Consider the following 21,321-nt stretch of genomic DNA (forward strand, 5'->3'; position numbering starts at 1 on the left):
GGTAGGGGAGGACGGAGGGACCGAGGGGGGAACGTCATGAGTTGCTTCAGTGCATTGAAATGTGCATTGGAGTCAAGAGTCCCGGGGAGATGCCTGCCGGGACAGCAGCCCCACGGCTACGGAAAACCTGGGAGAGACCGAGGGGCTCTGCTGCACAGGCACCTGCATCTCTCTGGACGCTGGCCATGGGAACAGCATGCCCAGGACTTCACGGACAGCGAGATAATCACTCCGGCAAAGTTAGGGAGCAGAGGAGAGCAATCAAAAGTGAGCATGGCGGCGGCCGCAGGAGCTCCCAGTTTGGGGGTACGGCCCTGGCAGCCTCCCAGGGCGCTGTCGGGCTGGGGCTGGGCACGTAACAAGCACCAGCAGCATCCCACCTCTGTGCACAGCCACTCACGGGGAGATGGGCGCACAGGGAAGGAGAGGTACAGCCCCAGCCTGCAGACCCCCAGGACCTGCCCCTGCCCTCAGCACGCGCCCCCGGCCCCAGCGGCGGTGCCTGCAGTGGGGGGACGCACACAGCCCCCGGCCGCTTCCCCACCTCGCTGCCGCTGTGGGGTCAGCTCCCCCTGCCCACGGAGCAGGATCAGGGCGGGCGAGACCAGTGCTGTGCTCCTGGATCCTACAGCCCTGCGGCCCCGCCGGGATTTTTCCTGCAGGGAAGCCCCTGCACCACAGCTAACGCACTGCCAATACTGCTCGGATTTGTGAAATTGTATGTGACATTTTAGGGGGCTGTATTTTGAAGACAACATTGACCGCTACGCTATCTTTCCTGCCGATGCACCACATTCATTTGTGAAATGAATGCTCAGAGAACATTTTCCTTTATGGACACTGGAGCCCAAATCCTCCCTGCTCTGATTACTGTGTAAGCTTCCAAACCACTCAGCAGGATTTTAAAAGGTAAGGAAAAGTTTTAGATGCTTTAAAAAGGAAGTAGTGGATATTTGTAAACTACAGCCAAACATATAAAACAATATTTCTTTAGTTCTAGCTAGAAAAGTAATTCTATCACCTCACAGTTCAGTTTCAGCTACATTCAGGTCTAGGAATCTCCACATTCTTATGTAATGCCTTAAAGCAGCAATAGACGTTAAACAACAAAATTGGAAGTTTATCCAAAAAGTCTTAAAAATAAAAATAAAAAAGATTTGGTTTCTGTGTCCTGCATGTTCAGTGTATGTAACCTGACCAGGGTCCCTTACACCTGCTGCTACAGTTTGGGGATTTTTGGCAGTTGCTTCAAGAGAGGTTTTGTTTGTTTAGGAAAAGCAGTAATTCACTATAGTTCAAGTTTGTCTGCAGCAGCCCGGCAGCTGCCTCCACACTTACTGCTCAGCAAGTTGTGACTTTCCAGCTCTAGGCTAAAACGGAATATTTAATGCTCTGGAGGAGACTTCTCGTCTCGTCAGTTATGCATAGAGCTTCCTGCGCTGGGTAATTAAAGCTCTTTTGTCCATCATTTTCTAGGTATCACTGCCGTTAGTCCCTTTAAAGAAAAGTTACCCTGCCAGGTTCTTTGGTTAAAGACATTTCCTCCGCTCTCCCTGCGGGGCCAGGCTGCCTTCCCGCAGCACGTGGCCAGGGAGGGATGGTGCCGTGGCAGAGTCTGGCGGCCGTGCCCGTCCCTCTCCCGCCACGGCAGCGGAGCTGTGCATCTTTACCAGAGAGACGAGGGACGCTCGGCTTGCTATTCACAGGCAAAGTAATCCTTGAGCGGGGAAAAGAGGTGCCGGATGACGGGGACGCTCCACGATCTCCCCAGCAGCTTCTGGCGAGCCCCACGGCCGATGTTGGAGACGTCCGTGTAGTGGAGGGGGAAGCCGAAGATCCTGTGGAGCAGAGGCAGAAGCAGCAAGGGTGAGGCTTGGCGGCTGCCCCGCTCCCCTGGCACCCACCAGCCGCGGCCAGGACACAGCATCCCTCTGCCCCATCCCCGCGTCCAGCCCGCGGCTCCCTCGAGCCCCAGCCCATGTTTTACAGTCTCGCTCGGCGGAAGCTTCTGACTGCTAACAGCCAGCGCTACGCGACAGCTCTTCAATTTTCTTTCCCAGAGCGGCAGCAAGCAAACACATGGCAGCAAGCACACACTTATCGCTTTCCACCCAAAGCCCTCAAAGCATTTGCCAAAGGCGACGCCGTCATGCCTGCTCTGCCCAGAGCCAGCCGCAGACTCGCCCCAGGGCAGCGGTAGGCTACGGCAGAAGAGCAGTGCCTGCATCTCCTACAGCCCTGCTCCTACGGACACAGGTAGCCTGACGGATCATCCCACGCGTGTCTATGCAAGCTTATCTGCTCCATACAACTTAACCCGCCTGCAGCCACGGACCAAGTGTGCAGAGCCAGCTGTGGACTCGGGATGCGACCCGTCCGGGGGAGTCAAACCAGGAATGACGGAGCCCTGCACTGCACCTGCTGGCTCGTGGAAACCTATACGTGGCAAGTATGTGCACGTGCCTCCCGCCCCGGACGTGCCTGCGGGCAGAGAACAGCGAGCTGTCCTGGCTCTGGGGGCTCACAGCACCAATGCATTTACAGACACTGAGGGCAGCCAAAATTAACCACCAGCCATGCTAGAATTTTCTATTATGGCTCTGGAGTCCACTAAGCTGCTAAGTTCTACTGATACATGCTGTACTGAAACACCGGTGCCCCTGGGTGAGCCAAAAGATGGACAAAAGACGTTGACGTACACCCTGCTAAGTTGACAAGAAAGCAGAAGCCCTGGGCAGTCACTATCAACTCAGGTTTTGAGTCTTATTGAAATTAAGCGACTATTTCTCATAGCCGGGACGCAGTACGGAGCTCCTGTCTTACCAAAGTGCCCTGACATGTAGCCCATCAGGTGAAACACAGCAAGTGTGCCATGCTTTCCTGAAGCACTGGAGTACTGTGTTCATCCCACGGATGGCCTCTCCTGCAGCCACCACAGCTTTCCTACTGAAACACCAGTCACCTTCACAGATTGCCTGCCTCAAAGGCTGGAACAGAAGTGTCCAATACTGGAGCGTCGCTGCTCCAGGCAGTTGGAGGGAGCAGAAGTGCTGCTGCCCCGTGAGCTGCAGCAGGGTCCCAGCCCACCGCCAGCTCCACCAGCACACCCAGCAGCCCCTGGGAACGCACCCCAGCAGAGCTCAGATTTCCCAGTTAAAGGGAGATGCTGGCAGGGATTAAGACCCCGGCATGCTGGCTCCATTTTAAAATTGGATTAGGAAAATAAAAGTAAAAGCAAAACAGAAGAGCCACCAATAATCTCTCAGCCAGGAATCAGCACTACCAATGAATACTGGGGAGTAAAAAGCAAACACCAAATATCTGAAGACAGAAGAAAATTCCTCCTCCCAGCTCTGCATGTCGGGTCCTCATGCAGCCTCTCCTGCTTGGCTGAGGTCAATAGATCGCTCTCCGAGTACCCGCCAAGTTGTTAAGAGGTCGTTTGCCATAAACTCCCACTAGACCAGAGAGAGCAGCTCCTCCCAGGGCAGGCACAGGAGCCCTTTTCCCCAGGGCAGCTCCCCTCCTGAGACACCCAGAGAGCTAACAAGCTTCAGGAGTCTCCCATGGGAAGGGTGCTCTGCTCCCCAGCAGGGTCAGAGCCCGGTACAGCCTGAACAGTTATCGCTGGCCTCACTCGTTAGCCGTTCCCAAGAGGGCTGGGCAGTACCAACCCACCTTCCCCAGTGCCCGCAGTAGCTTTTCCCGGTAGCACTTTTGGAGGAGCCCTGTGCCCGTGCCATCCTGCCTGTGCTCAGCAAGGTGCTTCTGCAAGCATCGCCCCGGGCTACGTCATGGAGCCCGCTCCGAGCCATGGCGCTGGGCGCTTCCGCCTGGTTACGATCAGATGAAAGTTCAAGTGCCATTTCAAACGGCATGACACGACAAAGGCTCAGTAATTGCTATTTCACTTTCAAACACCTACATGCCTCTAGGTCAGCTTTATTTAGTTTTAACGCCAACAAATACTGGCAATTTAAATATAAACAAGCAAAAATATTTAAACCCAGTCCATGTTTATTGGCTGAGGCTTGGCTGTGAGAAAACTCCAATTTTTGTTGCTAGAAGTATTTGGTGTGCAGGGCTGCTAGTAACTGGATTTTGCTCTACTCCAAGTCCTTCTGTCGTGGTTTGCCATGAATCTGGGGTGCTATGAGGTGTGAACAAAGTTTGGAGGAACACAGTCGTGCTTTGCCGCAGCAGCAGCTGCCTGCCATAGCGTGAGCTTCCCCGTGCCGCCGCACCAGGCTGAGGGGCCCCGGCCAAGGCGGCTGCTGGGGTACACAGCACCGACCGGGGCACAGGGCTGCCATACAGCACCCCCACATCAGCCTGGGTCTTAACCAAAGGCTGGTGCATGAGTGCATCCCCAAGCTAGACACACTGCGCAGCATCCTGCGCAAGCCTCATCACTGTTCCCTCCACAGGCTTCAGATCCAGGGATGGGCACACTGCTATGCTTTTCTCACAGTCTCATCATTGCTCGTTACAAACGTATTATCATGTGCACATCACCACAGGGACACTGCGCTGTACGGGAGCTGCAGCTCTTCGGCTCCCAGGAGCTAGGCTTAGGACCAAGGAGGAAAAGAAGAACCACACAAGCACCACGAAACAAAACTATAGTGAGAGATTCAAAACGACAGCAAAGGATTACCTGTTCATCCCCGGAAGGTTGCCCCAGAAATAGCGTGCTCGGTGGGCAGCTGATATCTTGATAGCATCAATCATAACCGGGTTACACTGCAGGCCAGGAGAGATGGAAAAACGAAGTTAGAGGAGGTGTGGGCTCAGCCCTCTCCTGCACGGGAAGCCCTTCTCCACTGCACTGCAGGGACTTCGAAGTCTTCAGCACATCCTCCTAAGGATGTAGACCCAACAAACCCTTATTCCACACCAGAGCACGGTCTGGTCAGCCACGGGGGCTCCCACGCCATAGCCACGTCCAGCAGCTAATGAAAATCACAGCATGCTTCAGTGCCAATTTTTCTGGGCCAGGATCAGGAACGTCAGCCTCCGATGGGGCTTTTACACATGCGGGTTCCTGCTGACCCACAGCCCGCCTTGGCTACCAGAGTTAAAAATGCTTTCTAGTCCCTGACCTCCCTCTCCCTAGAAATAACAGGCATTGCTCTGAACAGATGCTTTCTGCAAGGCTGGCAAAAACCTTCCCCAGAAAACTAGTGCTCGGGGTTATCCTGCTGAAAGCCAGAGGGGATCCAGAGCCAAGATTAAAGGTCGATTCCTGGTGCATGCAACAGGCAGGGGTTTTCCAGCGTTGGGGCCATACAAAACCACTGCCAGACCCTCACAGCCTCGGCACACCTTGCACAGCCCAGCACATGTCTCCTGCTCCGATGCCTCTCCTGAAGCCGGCAGCAATCCCTACCTCCAGAAACCGAGAAATGTCCCTCTTGTCATTGACCCTCATGGCCACCACGTTCTCGAACATCCAGAAGAAGGGGCGCTCCTCTCCCGCCTTGGGACGGGCGTAGTTGAGCAGGTGGTAGAATTCGAAGAACAGCCTCCCGGTTCCTTCTACGAGGGAGAAAGCCGGAGGGACAGGTTGGGACCAGCTGCGGCACAGGGGGCATGGGTCCGGGGGGCCCGGCTGCCCTCCCCACTGTGACTGGCATGGAGACAGCCTGTGCTTTCCAGGTGCCACCCCACGGTTTGCAGCTCAGAGGGGAGCCACCACCAACGCAGACTGGGGCTGAGCCACTTCCCTGGACTTTAAGGTGGCTTCGCACCCCAGGAACACCCCGGGGGTACCCAGCCCTGCAGAGGCAAAGCAGCCTTACCATACAGCCCCTTCCTGGACGGACTGACAAGGGAGAGGTCGTTACAGGGGCTTCCGCCGATCACCAGGTCAAAGGGACCCCACTCCTCGATCTAGAGCGAACAGACAGACCCAGTTAGGAGACGCCGCGTAAGCGGGTCTCTCCTCCCCGGCAGGGCAGGGGCCAAGCCCCTCCCAGGGCTGGTGGGGTGAGACCCACGTGGCCGCGGTGCCATCTGCCCCAGCCCTCCCAAAGAAGCGGTGCTCACATTTCTCTTGGTTATGTTCCTGACGTCGTGCACGTAGGTGATGTTGCCCTCATGCCGCATGGTGCCCACAGCAATGGGGTCTTCGCAGATCTCCGAGGCAATGTACTTCTCCACTTGGATGCCTAAGTCCTTCAGCACCAGGTACCCTGCCAAGGGACAGAGGTCTGAGGTTGCACTGCTCTCTTTAGTCTCCCAGCCTCCTTCGTCAGCACAGACGCTCGATGTGGCCACTCTTGCATGTCCTAGGTGGGTGCAGTCACACAGGACTTCTGGATGAGCAAACTTTTTTGACCCCTTCCTCCAGGCAAGTTTGCTCCCAGAAAGCAGAACTCCAGAGCTGAGCAAACTGAGTCAAACCAGTTGCCCTCAGGCACTTCTTCACCAGAGGCAAGGTTACCAGCGCTCCCACAGCTCTTGCTTCTCAGTGAAACCAGCCACCCGAGACGGCACTCGGTGCAGCAGGAACCGCTGTGAGCAAAATTCCCATGCCCTCCCTCCATCCCTCCCTCCTCCACAGCCCTGTCCAGCTGGAAGGGGAGCCCCTGCCCTCATTCCCTTCTGATGGGGATCCTCCTGCCCCTCATCCCCGTCTCCCCACCAAGCTTTCAGAGACAGGCTTGAGGCCATGGAACTAGTCATCCCTGCCATCCAGTGCTGCAAGCCACCAGGATGGTGCTCTTCCAGTGCTCACCTGTGGCTATGCCGTCAAACAAAGAGAGCACTCGAATAGGTCTCCTCTTCGCTGGTGGGACCGTTGGGTAGATTTTGGGTGCAGCCTGCAATGAAAGGACAGCAATGAAGCCCCAGCTCTGGGCCATGCTGTGACGCTTTATGAGGCCAAACCTTGGCTCTACAGGCACTGCCTCCACCTTCAGGGGAGCATCTGCGGGGCCAAGAGCCCAGCACCCTTGGGGAGGGTGGATGAGCAAGACCAAGGCAGCAGAGGGCTGAGGAATTTTGCGCTGCTCGCCCTGCCCTCTGCGGCCCTCTCCCCCAAAGCCCAGCGCGCTGGGCTCGCCTGCCTGCAGCCCTTACGTATTCCTGTCCCTTGTCGCTGGTGAAGAAGTCCTGCAGGCGGGTGTTCCAGTCCTGCCGGCGCTGCAGCACCCCGTAGCTCCTCTGGGGCTGGCACATGTAGCAGTTCCAGGGCTCCTGCTCTTTTGCCTTGGCCGACGTCCCTCTCCCCACCAGCACCTCCAGACACTCCACACAGAAGCACCTGCCCAAACCACAATACCTCATGCCCTTCACCTCCAGAAACCCCTCTGGGTCACCCCAGCCTCTCCTGGAGTCTCTCCTGCCAAGCACTGGAGCCCCCACCCCATTTTCTAAGATGTTTTTCTATGCAGTATCCTGGTTTTCAAGGCTGCTAACCAGCGAACAAGCTGGTGACCCGGGTGTGGGTAAAGCTCCTGTCATCCTCCCCAGGGCTTATTCAGGTGTAGAGTGGCTCAGCGGGGACGGGTGGAATGTGCTGTGGGGCAGCCAGCTGGGCGCCAGCACAGCACCCTGCCCGGGCTTGTGCACGACCCTGCTTCCCTGTGGCTCCCCAGGAGCTCTGCTGTGAGCTCACCGGAGGAGCAGAGATGCAGCTCACCTGCAGCAGCTGGCGTTGCTGCAGAGCAGCAGCTCCTTGCCTTCGCAGCAGACAGTGCAGTAGGACTGGTAGCCGTCTTCGTCGTACATGTAGAAGAGCTCCAGGAATCTATCCTAGCGAAAGGACAGCCGGGAGGAGAGAAAGACAGAGGATCAGGATCCGTGCTCAGAGGGTCAAGAGAGAACGCAGCTTTCCTCTGTCCCTGGTGCACACGGAGAGCTAGGAGATGCACATCCTTGGTGCTTCAAGCGGCGAGAACATGCCGAGGGACAGCCCTGTGGTGGAGATAGCCGGGCCAGGATCTGGCACAGTCACCCCTCCTGTCCCGACAGCGCTGGCTGCAGCGGGGCCGGGCTCTGCACCCCATCGTCCAGCCCCACGGTCCCGCTCCGCCCCGGCACAGCAGCACTTACCCTGCACGTCTGGCAGAGGCCCCCCTCGAACAGCGGGTGGAAGGTGGCCGGGTTTCTCCTCCCGCAGGACAAACAGCTGTCTGTGCGAGAGAGAGCTCCGCTCACCCCGGGGCTGGGAGCCCCGGGCAGGCGTGCAGCCCCCGCGCCTCCGCCCCACCGCGGGCTGCAGAGGCTGGAGCCTCGTCTGAACCGCGTGCAGGTCCAGACGCAGCTGTGGCTCCCCCGGGAACAGGCCCCGCGGGGAGGATCTGCACAGCAGTCTGCTCCCCTCAACACAAAGGGAGGCCCCAGCAATCTGTAATCACAGCGCTTTCCCCCCTTCTACACAGTGTGGCTTAAAAGGGACCCCTGATCTTTGCCTAGTGCTGCCCCCAAGACCTGCATCAGCCCCACACCTTTCCCCAAGAGAGACAGGGCAATCGATTACCTTCAAGACTCCCACTGTTGTTCGTAACTTCGGAAACCATTTGCTCTTTATAAAATTTAAAAAAAAAAAAAAAAAAAAAAAGAGAGATTTATCATTCCTTATATAACAAATTTTAAATGCACTCTACTTACAGATGCCTTATTTCTTGCATTAAAACTGCCGCAGCTTTGCTGAGCGCTGCACAGAGACGGCAGGCCATAGGCGTATTAGAAATTTTGGTGCAAAACCCACGTCCTTTCACCGCTGGAGATATCAGAGCTAGAGCTCAAAGTAGCAGCACACAGATCATTTCCAAGCTGAGCAATTAATGGAGCCCAGCTTGTGGCACCATGTCTTGCAGTTGGGTTTGCTGGTGTCTTGTAAGACACAAGTAAGCAACGTGAGACCATAAAAGCTTTTGCTTTTGGAAACCAAGCTCATGGCCCCCGGGAAAGGCTGAGCCCCTTCCCAGAGAGGTTCCCTGGTGCTTTTCGGGATGCACGGCCCAGCCCATGCCGCTCCCCAGCTCTCGCTGCCCCATACCTCGGGTCTGGTCCTCTTCCACTCGCTGCTCCTTGCTGTTGTTGCAGGGGTTGGTCTTCAGCCTCTTGGTGGGGGGGCACTGCTCGAGGGACAGCACCTCCTCCGTCCCGTTCCTCAGGGCTCCGTTCTCTGCAAGGAAAAAGGTGGCTCCCTGGGGACAAGCCTCCGGCCCCGGGAGCTCCCCAGGGCACCGGGGGACATCTCCTGCCGAGCCCTGCCTGGTCCCACCCCAGCCAAAAGCAAAGCCCCTTCCTGACCACGCGGGCTCCCCGCGCGTGGCTCGAGGCTCAGCCAGGTCACTGACTTCCAGGAGCAATGGCTTTGAGGGTGCTTTACTCTGGCTTTTTGCATTCTGCTGTGGGGGATGCCAGTGAGGAGTGAGGAGCCTCAGGGCTACCACCTTGGGACCAAGCCAGCTCAGCCAGGGCCAACCGCAGCGGCTGGGCACCGCGGCTGCTGCCCACGCCAGCCCCATGCCCAGCTCATGCCACCACCTCACCTGGGGCTTTGGGCGGCCGCAGCCCCTTGAGGCCCAAGGGTTTGAAGCCGGTGAGCGCCCAGTCGATCATGGGCTTCAGCTGCTCCTCCAGGGACTCCCCAGGGGCGGCTGCAAACGTCTTCCCCGACCGGCTCCGGGCAACCTGCCGAGAGAGGAGGGACCGCGTGCGCCAGGGTGACCGGGGCTGGTCCCCAGCCAGGAAGCAGCCCGGCTGCAGCGTGCACGGCCCACATGCCTGCCAGCGCCACGGTCCCAGGCCCCCTCCCCACCACGCACACACGTGCACAGGGCTCAGTGTCCCCGGCACAGCGGCAGCTGCCGGATTCCCGTGCTGGGTGTGCCCTGGGCCACGCTCCTGTGCCTCCCCTCCCTGCGATGAGCCCATCTGTCCTCCACCAGCCCCAATCCAGCTGGGAGCAGGGACAGCCCAGCCCCACCTCTCACCCAGACTCTGCTCCCCAGCAAGCAATGGGAAGCAAACGAAAGGCAGAAGAGGTGCCTGTGGGTTGCAGCACTGTAACCCAGAGCATGATGCATCCCCTGGATGGGGATCAGGCCCACGGGGTGCTCAGTGCCAGCCCTAACGGCAAAGGGCATCCGGCGCCAGCCCAGGATACCTCCTGCCAGTGTGATGTTGCCTTGCAACCGCGATGCTGCCGCGTGTCAGAGCCCCCCGAGGGAGCCTGGCCCCAGGGGTTTTTGGAGCAGGGAGACCCTGGAGCAGCGGCAGTTACTCCGGAATGCCCCGGGATAAGCAGAGTTTGGCCCCATGGCTGCACTTGGAAATAGTCCCAGCAGAGAAAGGGGGTTTTTTCTACAGACATCTGTCCACGTCGCCCCAGCAGATGGGGAAAATGATTAATTCTGGACTGCGGCAGGAGCTCCCTCACTGATTGCTCTCAAGGTGATTTGCAGACATTATCCAGAACCACCCGCAGATGCAAAGCAGAGCAACGTGCAGGGGCAGAGCCGGGAAGCCCCGGCCCCAACCACCCCCCACACACTGCTCAAGCTCTGCAGGCGCCTGGGCTGAGCAGACGCCCAGCTTCCCAGCTGGGGCATCTCTTCCTGCCCCAGAAAAGCATTTCCTTCACTGGCTCAGCTGCGTCAGCCACCCCGAGCACAGCCTGTCTCTCTCTGCATCCCACTCCCCCCCCACCCCGAGCCCAGCCGCTTCACTTGGCACCTTATCCATCCAACCCCAGCTCTGCTCCAGTTACCTCCAGGGCATGGTATATGGCTCGTCGGTAGGAGACCAGCTTATTAAACGTGGAAGAATTGAAATGCTGCCTAAACGCCATCAGTCCCACCAGCTTGTCTGCAGAAACCTGGGAGAGAGTGACAAAAGCTTACCAGTGGGCACGGGCACGCCTCGCTTCGGCCGCCTCCCCCACAGCACCATGCCCCCTGCGCCACAGACCCAGCCCTGCAGCACAGCGGTTCCCAGCACGGCTCTCACGCCGCAGCCGAGGGCACTGGGCCACAGCCGTGCCGCGCTGCCGGGGCTTTGTCTGGAGCGTGCAGCCGCACGAGGAAGCCCAGCATCAGCTTTGCAGAGGGCGACAAGCGGCAGAGGGAGGAGGGCAGAGACAGCGGCATCGCGCTCGCGACAGGACGGGTGTTTTGCACCCTCTGCTGGCACCGCACCTCTGCCGGCACCGCACCTCTGCCGGCACAGCCAGCACGGCACGGGCACCCGGCACAGCGCTTCCCTCCCTCCTGCCTGCAGCCCAGGGGAGGTGCGGGATGGCCGAGGGGTGATGGGGCTCCGGGAGAGCATCCCTCACCAGGCAGGGAGCGAGGGGGGCAGCCCTAGAGACCAGGGCTTGGACAAAACCCTGCGAAGGGGCCGGGCAGATGTCCCCATTGCTGGATCCTGTCACCAACCTACAGTGGCCAGTCATTAGTTATAGACACCAGAGCCAGGAAACATGCCAGAGCCTGCCTACACTAAACACTGGGGTCCCTGCCCGGGGCAGCTGCAGCTGGGTGCACACACACCCCAGGGCAGCCCCAGGAATGGGGACGGTCGGCAGAAATGTGCAGGGGAGGGGATTTCAGCCCAGGCAAAGCCAGGCGCAGGCAGGAGCAGGCAGCAGGCTTACCTCGGAGAACTTCCCATCTCCGAACCACTGCACCCACCGCATGCCCGAGACAGCCTGGCGCTTGGCTGTGGCTCTGTAGGAGACGACGATCGCAGGCCACCAGGAGAAACCTTTGATCTTTCCCCAGACGAGCTCCCCAATTCCAAATTCTTTCCCATCCTGAAAGCAAGAGGACAATGCAGATCAGCCAAAAGCACAAACTCCCCATTTTATCCAAGCAGCCGTGCAGGAGAGCCCTGGCGCGTGGGGGAACGACCGCAGAGCGCCCTGCAGAGCTGCTCCGCCACTGTGTCACTCACTGGAGTGAAGTCACGTGCGTGGACCTCTGCACAATGACCTACAAAAGCTGCACCCCCCTCCCTCAAAACACTGGCAGAACATATCCCCAGCAGCGCTGGCTCCCAGCCCTGCACCACGCAGGAGCTCAGCGGGAAGGTCTGCGCGTTGCCAACCCCACGCCAAGCCCGGCGCCTGGCACGCACAGCGTGGTGCGTGCTCCGTCCTGCACAGCCCTCCTGGCACCGGCGCCCCATGCATGCCCACTCCTGCCTGCCCTCCCGGGGTCTCTGCAAACACCGGGAAGCCTTTTCCTGCCCTCACACAAACCAGCAGCTAGGAAGCTCCGGCTGTCACAGAAGGGCTTGCAGCAGCCCCGGCGATGGGATGGGGCAAGGCAGGCGGGCAGCAGCTCCAGGGAGCGCAGATGGACTCTCCTGATCCCCTCGCCCACCACAGCCGCGTTTGTCTGAGAGAACTTGGCTCACTGCACGCTGCTGCCAAGCCACGAGGCACGGCCCAGGCTGAGGGACGCGGGAAGCACGCAGGGGATGCTACATGTCCTGTCCGTCCCAGGGAGGACTTTGCACGGAGGTTGCTCCCTGGGGTCCCCAAGCAGATGGTTGCTCCTTGGCACAGGGAAGCCCCCTTCATGGGGCTCACAGCTCACCCCATCCGGCTGCACCCCGGGGAGAGGGCACCCACCCTCCTCTTGTTCCCACAGGGGAAGAGCAGGAAACAGGGCAGAGCAAAAACAGAGATGGGAATTTTGGCACGACCACGCCAAGGGCCTCCCAACAGGCAGCCTGACGGGAACCATGCTGGCATGGTGCTGTGCCCAGGGAGGCACCTCGTGCAGGAGCAGTCACCTCTGCCGGAGGAGCCCTCCTTCCCAGCTTTGTTCTGCAATTAGGCACCTAATTATGCAGCAAGATGCAATTGCCCAATTCCTGCAAGTCTCGGGCCCTGCCCTGACGCCCGCAGGCACTGAATCACGCTCCTCTGCAGCTCCAGCAGCTTCGTTCCTCTCCAGCATCCCCCGACAGAAACATTTTCTGCACAGGCAACTGCCTGTCTCGGCGGGGCAGGGCACGGCTGCCGGCCCAGCGTGTGCCACGCACGCGTCTCTCAGGGGCCCTTGGAGGCTTTGCAGCCCCACGTGCGGTGCAGGCAGGGGCTCGGCAGGGCTGGTCCCCGCACGCTGCCCGTCTGCAGCAAGGTGCCCCTGGAGCAGCACCGTCCCTGCTGCCCGATGGACGGGGACAGCCCGGCACCATTGCACCCTGGACACGCAGGGAAAGACAAGCAGGGAAGAGGAGGCAGGAGAAGCAGCAGGGAGGTTTCCAGAGGGTCCCCTCACCTGCAGGCTTGGGACAAGCCAGGAAGATCTGTGTCCTTGCCCCGCACCATCCCAGGCGCAGGACCTCAGTGCAGGAGCAGAGTTTGGCCCCTCCATACCTGGTATTCCAGCGCCATCCCCGCGTCTCTGCTCTCCGGCTCCTCGGCCCCCAGCTCGGCAGAGCCATTCTGCCCCTCCTGGGAGCTGCTGCCGGAGAGCGTGCTGCTGCTCCGGGACGAGTCCCGGGAGTCCTCCTCAGTCAGGTCGATGGTGGTCAAGGGGACGGATGCGGCCGGGCGCCGCTTGGAGCTCTGCATGGTGGAGGGAGCAGAATGTGAGTGCAGCAGGAAGGCAGGGAGAGGGGCAGGGGGGAGCAGAGACCTGCCCCACATCACCCTCAGCCGGCGATCGGAGAGCAGAGAGGGGGAGCCAGGGAGCGGGGGCACCGCCATGGCCGGGAATGGAGCGGAGGGCCCAGGACTGGGGTGCCTGAGGGAGAACTGCTCTGCTTTTACTTGCAAGACACAGAAAACGGTGCACCACTTGCACTCTTCCCTTTTCCCCTCCCCAATTCACCCCAGGGTGTTCAAAGTACCCAGTTCATAGCAGGGGCAAGCAACAGCACACACACCCCCACTTCACAGGGAAACTGAGGCACAGAGAGGCTGCAACATGTCTGAAGCGCCCCAGCCAGGGTACAGCAGAAGCGCAGGTCTCCAGAGCCCATGGGGAGCCCTGGCCCCGCGCAGACCCTCACCCGCAGGGGAGCTGGCAGGTCCCTGAGAGTCTCCACACTGTTCGTTTCCTTGATCTTCATCTCGTGCCGGGTCTGCCCCGCCTGGAAGATGAGGCGGACGGGGGGCTTCTGCCTGAGGCTGCTCTCCCAGCCGGCGCTGCCCCGGGGCCGCACCTGCAACCAGAACAGAGAGGTGCCGTGGCACGGCCGCCTTCCCCACGCCAGTGACACACAGGGACGGGGACAGCCTGCGCTCCTCGGGCTGGGCACCAGCGGCACCGGAGCCCTGGGGATGGCGGCACGGGGAAAGTGAGAGGAGCGCAGACGGCTGCGGGAGGCACCTCGGGATGAGCCCCTTGGTGCGACCGTGCGTTTCACAACATCTCTGCCGGGCTGCACAGCCGTGCTCAGGAGCACCCATCGCTGCAGCCCCCAGCACCCTGCGCTGGGGCCGCAGCCCACCAGCAGCTGCTTACATCAACTTTTGCTTCCAGCCGTCACGTGCATCCGACTATACCCTGCTATACCCTCCCTCGCAGCTACAGCCACTGCAGCGCGACCGAGAGCAGCGGGAGCCAGCAGCCGGCAGGACCGGCCGCCGGGAGAGCTGCGGGCCCCGGCAGAGCAGCCGTCCCGGGTGTGGCACCCCGCTCACACATACGTGGGTGCTCTCACACAGGCGTGGGTGCGCTCCCTCCCACAGCCCAGCCCTGCAGAGGTACCCAGGGCGGCCTTTCCCCTGCGGTTTCAGCAGCCGCAGTTTACAAACAGTCTAACCCAGGCATGTTTCCTGCATCCGGCATAACAGAGTTTCAAAATGAAATGAGATTTTGCAAGTGAAGAGCCCCCGAACCCGACGTAGTGGGAAAGCAGAATTTTCACCCCAGTTGGATTTATGGCTCTTTCTTTTGGAAGCTGCCTGGTCACAGGCAGATCTCCAACCTTGGGGTTTTATTTCAAAGTCAAAACAATAAAGCCAGAAGGCAAAAATGCTTCCAGACCCTGGAGGTTTGTCAACCTAGTCAACAAAAGGAGGAGAGGCAAAACTGGGATCCAGCCCCAACGCAGCTAAAAGCCGGCCACCCCGAGAGTGGGAGTGACGAGATGCTTCGGTCCATCAATACGGCCAAGACTCTTTAAAGAAAATATCAGCATAATAATTATTAAGACTGCTGCAACACATATTGGGCATCGCTGCATCACGCACCGCACCCTCCTGCTGCTGCTGACATAATGTAAATCAGGAATTTAAAAACGAAAATTAATAATATGCTTGTAAATGAATATTGCATCTGCCATTGGACTGCTCCCCTGGCACCGAGTGCGAGAGCCGCCCCGGAGGGGAACAGGCGAGGGTCCTGGGCACCAGCTGCCCCCCACAGACACCCACAAAGCCCCCGGGCAGCAAGGTCTTACGGCAGCCTCGGTGAGCACTTACCTCCTGCGCCCCCGCGAGAGCCAGCGGCCAGGACAGGTCGTCCTTGGAGAGGTCTCCCTTGCTCACCCTCTTGTTGTTCTTCAGGGACGGCAGCCCCAGGCCCCCGGCATCTGCGCAGGGACAAGGCAGAGCAGCCTCAGGCTCCGCGAGCCGTCCTGGCTGTGCCCTCGCACGCCTCCGCCCGCGACCGCTCCGAGCAGCAAGGCGTGATTTGAAGAGAATGAAACCTCATCTTGGAGAAATGTGGCCAAGAGCGGAAGACAAGCGGTGTCCCCGAGGCTCCCCATCCCGGTACTGCTGACACCGGCAGTCCCAGATCACCCACCTGCCCCCAGAACTGGGGAGGACTAATAGCAAGTGTGAGGACCTTCTGATATACTTTTTTGTTCCTGAAAGCTCAGTGCTATTCAGGGCTTGTCACCAGTTCATTTAAAGCAGGACCTCGTGAACCCAAGAGGTGGGATTTGGGGACCACCACCGGAGCATCCCAGGAGCTGTGATGCAGCCTCTCAGCCTGCAGCACTCCTCAGGAGGGTGGGGGCTCCCCGCCTCCCTCGCTCCCGGAGGGTTAAACCATCAAGGGGCAAAGCCAGCATCCCAGTGCGGCACCCGTTTCCACAACCACTTCTGTCGCCATGGCCTGAACGTGCCGCCGGAAAGCAGAAACCCAGCGGAGTCACGGAAGGACCCCGGCCACAGCCACAATGCTGCAGCCCCCGGCAAGCCCTCGGGATGGCGGCTGGGAGATCCCCAGCCCCCTGCATCCCTGGCGCATCCTGGGCACGGCGTGGCGAGACTCACCTGGAGTGCTGGGCTTCCCATTCGCCTCCAGAACAAGAGCGGGTGTGTCGTTAGCGGGATCGGTGCAGTCCCCGTTGATGAGGATCAGCTCTGCCCTGCAGTCCGCCTCATCCTGGCCGTGACTCTTGTCCTTTTTCATGGTCGCCTGTGGAAGCCGGAGCGGAAAGGAAATTTAGCCGTGCAGAAAGCCCCAGGGAAGGCAAAGCAGACGGTGTAAGCTCTTCAAGCCAGCCACAACTTCTCATGCCCTTAGCAGAGGGGTCTGACTGGACACGCACCTGGAGTGGTACTGGGAGCTACCGGGCACCTGGACAAAACCTCCCCACAAACGTGGTGGCCCTGAAGATCCACCAGCTCCAGCAAAGAGGCCCCAGACGCAACCTGCCTGTCCTTATGGAAGCACTGGGGCTTTTCTCCAGGGTTGCGCTGGCCCGGCCCTGCCACCCGTACGCTGTGGAGCACTCCCGGGCTCGGTGCTGCCCAACCCAGGCTGGCTCTGCCAGAGCGGAGCGGTCCCGGTCGCGCCTCGAGATCCTGTCCGGAGCGGAGCTGCACTTCCCAGCCACCCCGGAGAAACGAGGGGACATTCCACCCCCCGGGCACCAGCCTCAGCGTGCTCCAGCTGCTCAGCACACCCAGCAGTGGGTAGGCTGTTACAGCAGCAGCAGGACACAGCAGACAGCTCGCCATGGGGGGCAAAGTCCTGGCGCCTGCAGTGAGTTAAAACTCCCCCAAAGGGAGAAAACTCCTCCTGCCCCCGCCCGCCCCAGCCTCGGCTCCCCGCCCCAGGGCCAAGGGGCAGGGTGGGGGTCTGTGCCCCCAGCACTCACCACCACTCCCCCCTGCCCTGGGGGGTCCCGGGGTCCCTGCGCCGGGAGCTGCTGCTGCGCAGATAAAGCCCGGCCCGGCCAGACGTCCCCCCCGGGAGAGGTGGGGCATGCCTCTCCCGTGCCCAGATGCCTCTGCCTTCCCTCGGGTGCCCTCCCTGGATCCTGTTTTCGGAAGTGGAAGCTCCCAGGCTCTCCCAGAGGCACTCGGGACTACGCTAACGAAGCTGCCTCATTGCTGGGCTATGGGTCTGTGCTGCAACTTGCCCCGTCGCCAGCACAGTCATTTCAGGAGCACGTAACTCAGCTCCACGAGCTAAGGAGCAAGCAGGGCTTTACCCACATAAGGCCCTGTTAGGAAGCAAAAGCAACCCCCCCCAGCCCCAAAGAGACCCCAGCCTCCAGCCCCGCCGCCCCCTCCCCGCCGCTCTCGCTCAGCATCGCCTCCAACTGCTTCTCTAACAATTGAGATTTCTGCTTTGAGATCATCTGTCAGCACCTCTGACAAACAAAGACCAGTCAGGGTTTGATGTTTCAGATGCCGAGGGCAGTGTTAAAACCCTGGTAACATCCAAACACGAAGGAAAACAGGTGTCCGGCACCCACCTCCGCAGGCAGAGCCCCCGGGTGCACGTCCTGCCTCCCCCCGCAGACATGCCTCCTCAACAAAGGGAGGAGAAGGAGAGGAATGGCACCAGAGGGAGTCTAAAGCTGCCTAAACCCCTACAGCTGCATGCAGAAATCCCACTGCTGCAGCACATCTGCTCCCAGACCCGGCGAACAATTCCTGGGAGCTGCCCAGACTTGCTGGGCTGCCCCCGGCTGCCCCCAGCCCGGGCGGCCGGTCCTGCACGCCGTCCCCACACGCAGTCCCCACGCATGCTGGCCCCGCATGCTCTCGGATGCGGACACACGTCCCGGTGCAGCACAGCCGGGTCAGCTCCGCCAGGGTCTGTTCCCCCTCCCCAGCCTGCGATGCTGCAGAATGGCAGCTATCATAGCCAGCAGTGATGCTGCCACAAAAAATAGCAAATCTCGCAAAAAAAATAGTGAATCTCACTCAGGAATCCATACAGCGAGGTCTGAGAGGACACACTGCTCTCCTGGCACAAGGGTGACCCAGAGGAGAGGCTGGGGCCAGGGAGACAGGGCAGCGTGAGGCTGTTAAGATCCAGGGAAGACAAGCGCAGGCACAGCCACCTCCCAGCCCTGCAAAACATCTGCACCCTCAAAAGCCCGCTGGGACCTTCAGAGGACCTTTGCATTCGGTCCTTTGTCAGGAGCCTGTTCGGGACCCTCAGACAGGAGTCTGAGCCCAGGAGGTTCAAACTTGCACCTCAAAATGGCTTTTCCTTCCTCAGCCCCGGGGGCTGCCCAGCACCCAGCACGGCCGGCCCGCAGCAGGCAGCCGGGCGAGCGCGTCCCTGCCAGCCCTGCGCTGGGGAGGGGACACAGCGGCCAGGTCTCTCATCTCGCCCCGCGGGAAGGGCAGCCCTGCCAGCTGCTCTGCGGGACGCGCAGCCAGGACCGAGCACCCCACGTGCCAAGCTCAGCTTTGCCGTGTGCTCAGGGCGCTCCGACATAGTCTTTGTTCCAATTATAAAGTGGGAAAGAAGAGTTGCCGCTTTGGAAGGAGCTGCTCTCTGGTAGAGCTGGAGACACACACACCACTGCTCTGCCGGTCCATGGGACCCGGCCGCAGGCACTGGCGTCAGCACAGGCATTTCAGCTCACCGGGTGCAGGCAGGGCCTGCAGCGTACGTGCAGAAGCAAGCAGCACATACGCAGGAGGATACGCACTGCTTGCTCTGTGCACTTCTCCAGCTGCACCACCCGAGATCACTCGAGGACATCCCGTCAGCATCTGCTGATACGCAAGCGGGAAAAGGGAACATCACACCACGACCCAGGCTGCAAAGCTAAAGCCTCGCTTTCCGAAAAACCCACACCTCGGCAGCGGGACTGCAATTCCCATCCCTTCTCCTATTGCTGCTGCCTTTTGCAGCAATGAAGCCGCACTCCCAGACCGTCCTGCCTGCGGAAGAGGGCCGTGCGGCTGGCCACCCCGCCGCCCACTGAGGGTCTCCTGCGGAGCCACCGTCCCCGCAAGCCTCACCACCTCCTGCTCGGGAGGAAGGCTCAGCTCTTTGTGCTCGCCTCCCCTCGCAGAAGCGCACACCAGCATGTGCACACGGGGCATTACGAAAATAATAAGAAACAGAGCGCGTCCCTCACATGTTCCGTCTCGCGGGAGGAGGAGAGGAGCAGCACCGCAGCGTTCACATTGCTTAATGCACTGCCGACGTCCAGGCATGCGCTGCAGCCACGGGCTTCGTACAAGAAGCCACGAAGCCTCGAGCCCGGCAGCGCTCCGGCCCCGCTGCGGCCGCTCCCCGGGGACGGGGCCTGGCGAGCAGGGCCCCCCGGGACAGCCGACCCGCTGACTCCGGGCCCCGCCCGAGTTTTGCAACACCAGTTCCTCCCAGCTTTGCCAAACTGGTCCAAGGCCGCGCCGCGCCGCCGGCCGCCCCGAGAGCCGCCCGAGGGGGGCCGGTTGCGCTCCCCGGCCGGGCCGTGCCTTGGAGCCCGCGGCCCCCGGCTGCCCCCCCCGCCCGGGCCGGGCTGCTTTCGGTTTTCCTCCTCGGGAAAACAGGTCGGCCCTTATCAGGTGCGTTTCCCCAGTAGGTGGAGAGACGGCGGGGGGGGGGGACAGCCGGACTTTGCCTCCAGACAGGGGCATGCATATGAAAAGGCTGGAGGGAAGCCTTGTGCAGGATGGCTGGGATGGCAGCCATCGCCCGAGCCCTCTTTGAATAACAAAAAGAAAGAAAGGACCCCAATGGCCGGGGCGCGCTCCCTCCGGGCTGCCTCGGGGCTACCGCGCACACCAGCGGCCTTCAGCCCCCCCCCAAGGCGCGCATCTCCCCCTAATCCCGGGAAGAAAAGAGCTGCCGGGCTGGCGGTTCAGCAAGAAAGGGAGCCCAGCCCGGCAGAGCGGCTGGCGGAGAAGGGCAGGCTCCCCCCGCCCCTGCCCGCTTCCTGCGCCTGGCCCCTCTCCGGCCCCGCGCTCCGGCGCTTCCCTCCATTTTCCCCCCGCTTCCTCCCGGCCCCGGCCCCGCAGCAGCCCTCCGCGGCCCCCCCGGGCTGCGGGTGCCGCCCGCTGCCTCGCGGGTGAAAGGAAAGAAACAAAAAACCAACCGGCCCCTCCTCTCCCAGTGAAGACCAGGCCGGAGAAGTCTCCCGGGCAGCCACCATCACAGCCAGCCGCTGCTCCAGCCGCTCTAGGCTCTTTACCATGCTCATCTCGGCCGCGTCCCGCTGAGGCGAGCCACGCCGGCTCTCCCGAGCCCCCTGCCCAGCGAGGGGCCCGGCGCGGAGCCGGTGCCCGGGCCGGTGCTGCCTGCGGGCGGGGCCGGGGGCTGCGGGGGCCGCGCCGTCGCGCAGGTGGGTCCCGCTCCGCGCCGGCAGGTCCTCGGTCCCGGCGGCTACTGCGGCATCTTCCCCTGCACCAGAGGACACACAGCGATGACAACGACACCTCGGCGGCCCCGTCTCCCCCCGCCCGCCCCGCAGAGCGGGGCTCAAGCCTCCGGCCCTCCCCAGAGCCGGGGGCTGCGGCAGCCCGGCTCATTCCCCCTCACTTCATTACAAACTCGGAAAGCGGAGCCAAGAGGCAGGGAAGGCAAGTCCTGCTGCGGGGGCAGCACGTTTCAGCCCCCTCGCTCCGCCTCCTGCCCCCTTGCCGAGGGAGTCGGTGCGGCATCAGCGCTCGCCCCCGGACCAGCGCTCGCCCCGGGTGGCCACCGCTGCTGCTCCTCCCTCCCTCCCGCAGTCCCGGGACTTGTGCCCCGCGTTGGGGCCGCTCCGGAGTTCACTCCTCTTTCTCCGATGCTCGCCCGCCCCTGCCTCTCCCTCCCCCGGAGCTTCTCCCCGGGCTGGGGAGGAGGAGGAGGGTGCCGGCAGGGCTCCCCCCGCGCTCCCCCCGGGTCGGTACCTGCCGGCTGGGCCGGTGCCCGGCAGCTGAGCGCGCCCCGGCCCCGGCCGCCCCCTCCCCTGCGGCCCCAGCCCCGGGGAGGCTTCACGCCCGCGGCGCCGGCCGGGAGCCGCTGTCCTGCGAACAGAGGAAAAGCAAGATGCGCTGACAGATCCCGGGCCCACGAGCCGCACACAAAGTGCTCAGCCCCGGCAGCTCTGCCGCCGCATCCCGGGCTCCCGGAAGCCCTCCCCGTGCCCCCCTGCCGGGGGGCGGCGCTGGCCGGGGCCCGCCGAGCCACGGGCAGGGTAACCCCAGCC

General features: G+C 61.3%; 1 protein-coding gene across 1 annotated transcript; it reads right to left on the reverse strand.

Annotated features, from left to right (window-relative positions):
* Positions 1 to 1,696: 1,696 nt before the first annotated feature.
* DNMT3B (DNA methyltransferase 3 beta) lies at positions 1,697 to 20,279 on the reverse strand. Its single transcript, XM_059827168.1, has 19 exons — positions 20,227 to 20,279; positions 16,202 to 16,346; positions 15,401 to 15,510; positions 13,984 to 14,064; positions 13,346 to 13,537; positions 11,612 to 11,770; positions 10,727 to 10,834; positions 9,507 to 9,648; positions 9,008 to 9,136; positions 8,486 to 8,530; positions 8,059 to 8,138; positions 7,646 to 7,758; positions 7,084 to 7,267; positions 6,740 to 6,824; positions 6,049 to 6,290; positions 5,802 to 5,892; positions 5,390 to 5,538; positions 4,658 to 4,743; positions 1,697 to 1,838 (listed from the first exon to the last, which is right to left on the reverse strand). The coding sequence occupies exons 2-19, from the start codon at positions 16,338 to 16,340 to the stop codon at positions 1,697 to 1,699; spliced, it is 2,277 nt and encodes a 758-aa protein (XP_059683151.1). The 5' UTR covers positions 16,341 to 16,346; positions 20,227 to 20,279.
* Between the last annotated feature and the right edge of the window lie 1,042 nt (positions 20,280 to 21,321).

This window comes from Gavia stellata, chromosome 20 (genome assembly GCF_030936135.1).
Source record: "Gavia stellata isolate bGavSte3 chromosome 20, bGavSte3.hap2, whole genome shotgun sequence".
Classification (NCBI taxonomy): domain Eukaryota; kingdom Metazoa; phylum Chordata; class Aves; order Gaviiformes; family Gaviidae; genus Gavia; species Gavia stellata.

Bases quoted from the DNA above. Each gene is read 5' to 3' on its own strand.
- DNMT3B (XM_059827168.1), bottom strand. From the start codon at position 16,340: ATGAAAAAGGACAAGAGTCACGGCCAGGATGAGGCGGACTGCAGGGCA. The intron at 9,137-9,506 runs GTGAGGTGGTGG...TTTTCCTTGCAG, and splicing joins GCGGCCGCCCAAAGCCCCAG to AGAACGGAGCCCTGAGGAAC. The intron at 7,759-8,058 runs GTAAGTGCTGCT...TCCTTTCGCTAG, and splicing joins GCCTCTGCCAGACGTGCAGG to GATAGATTCCTGGAGCTCTT.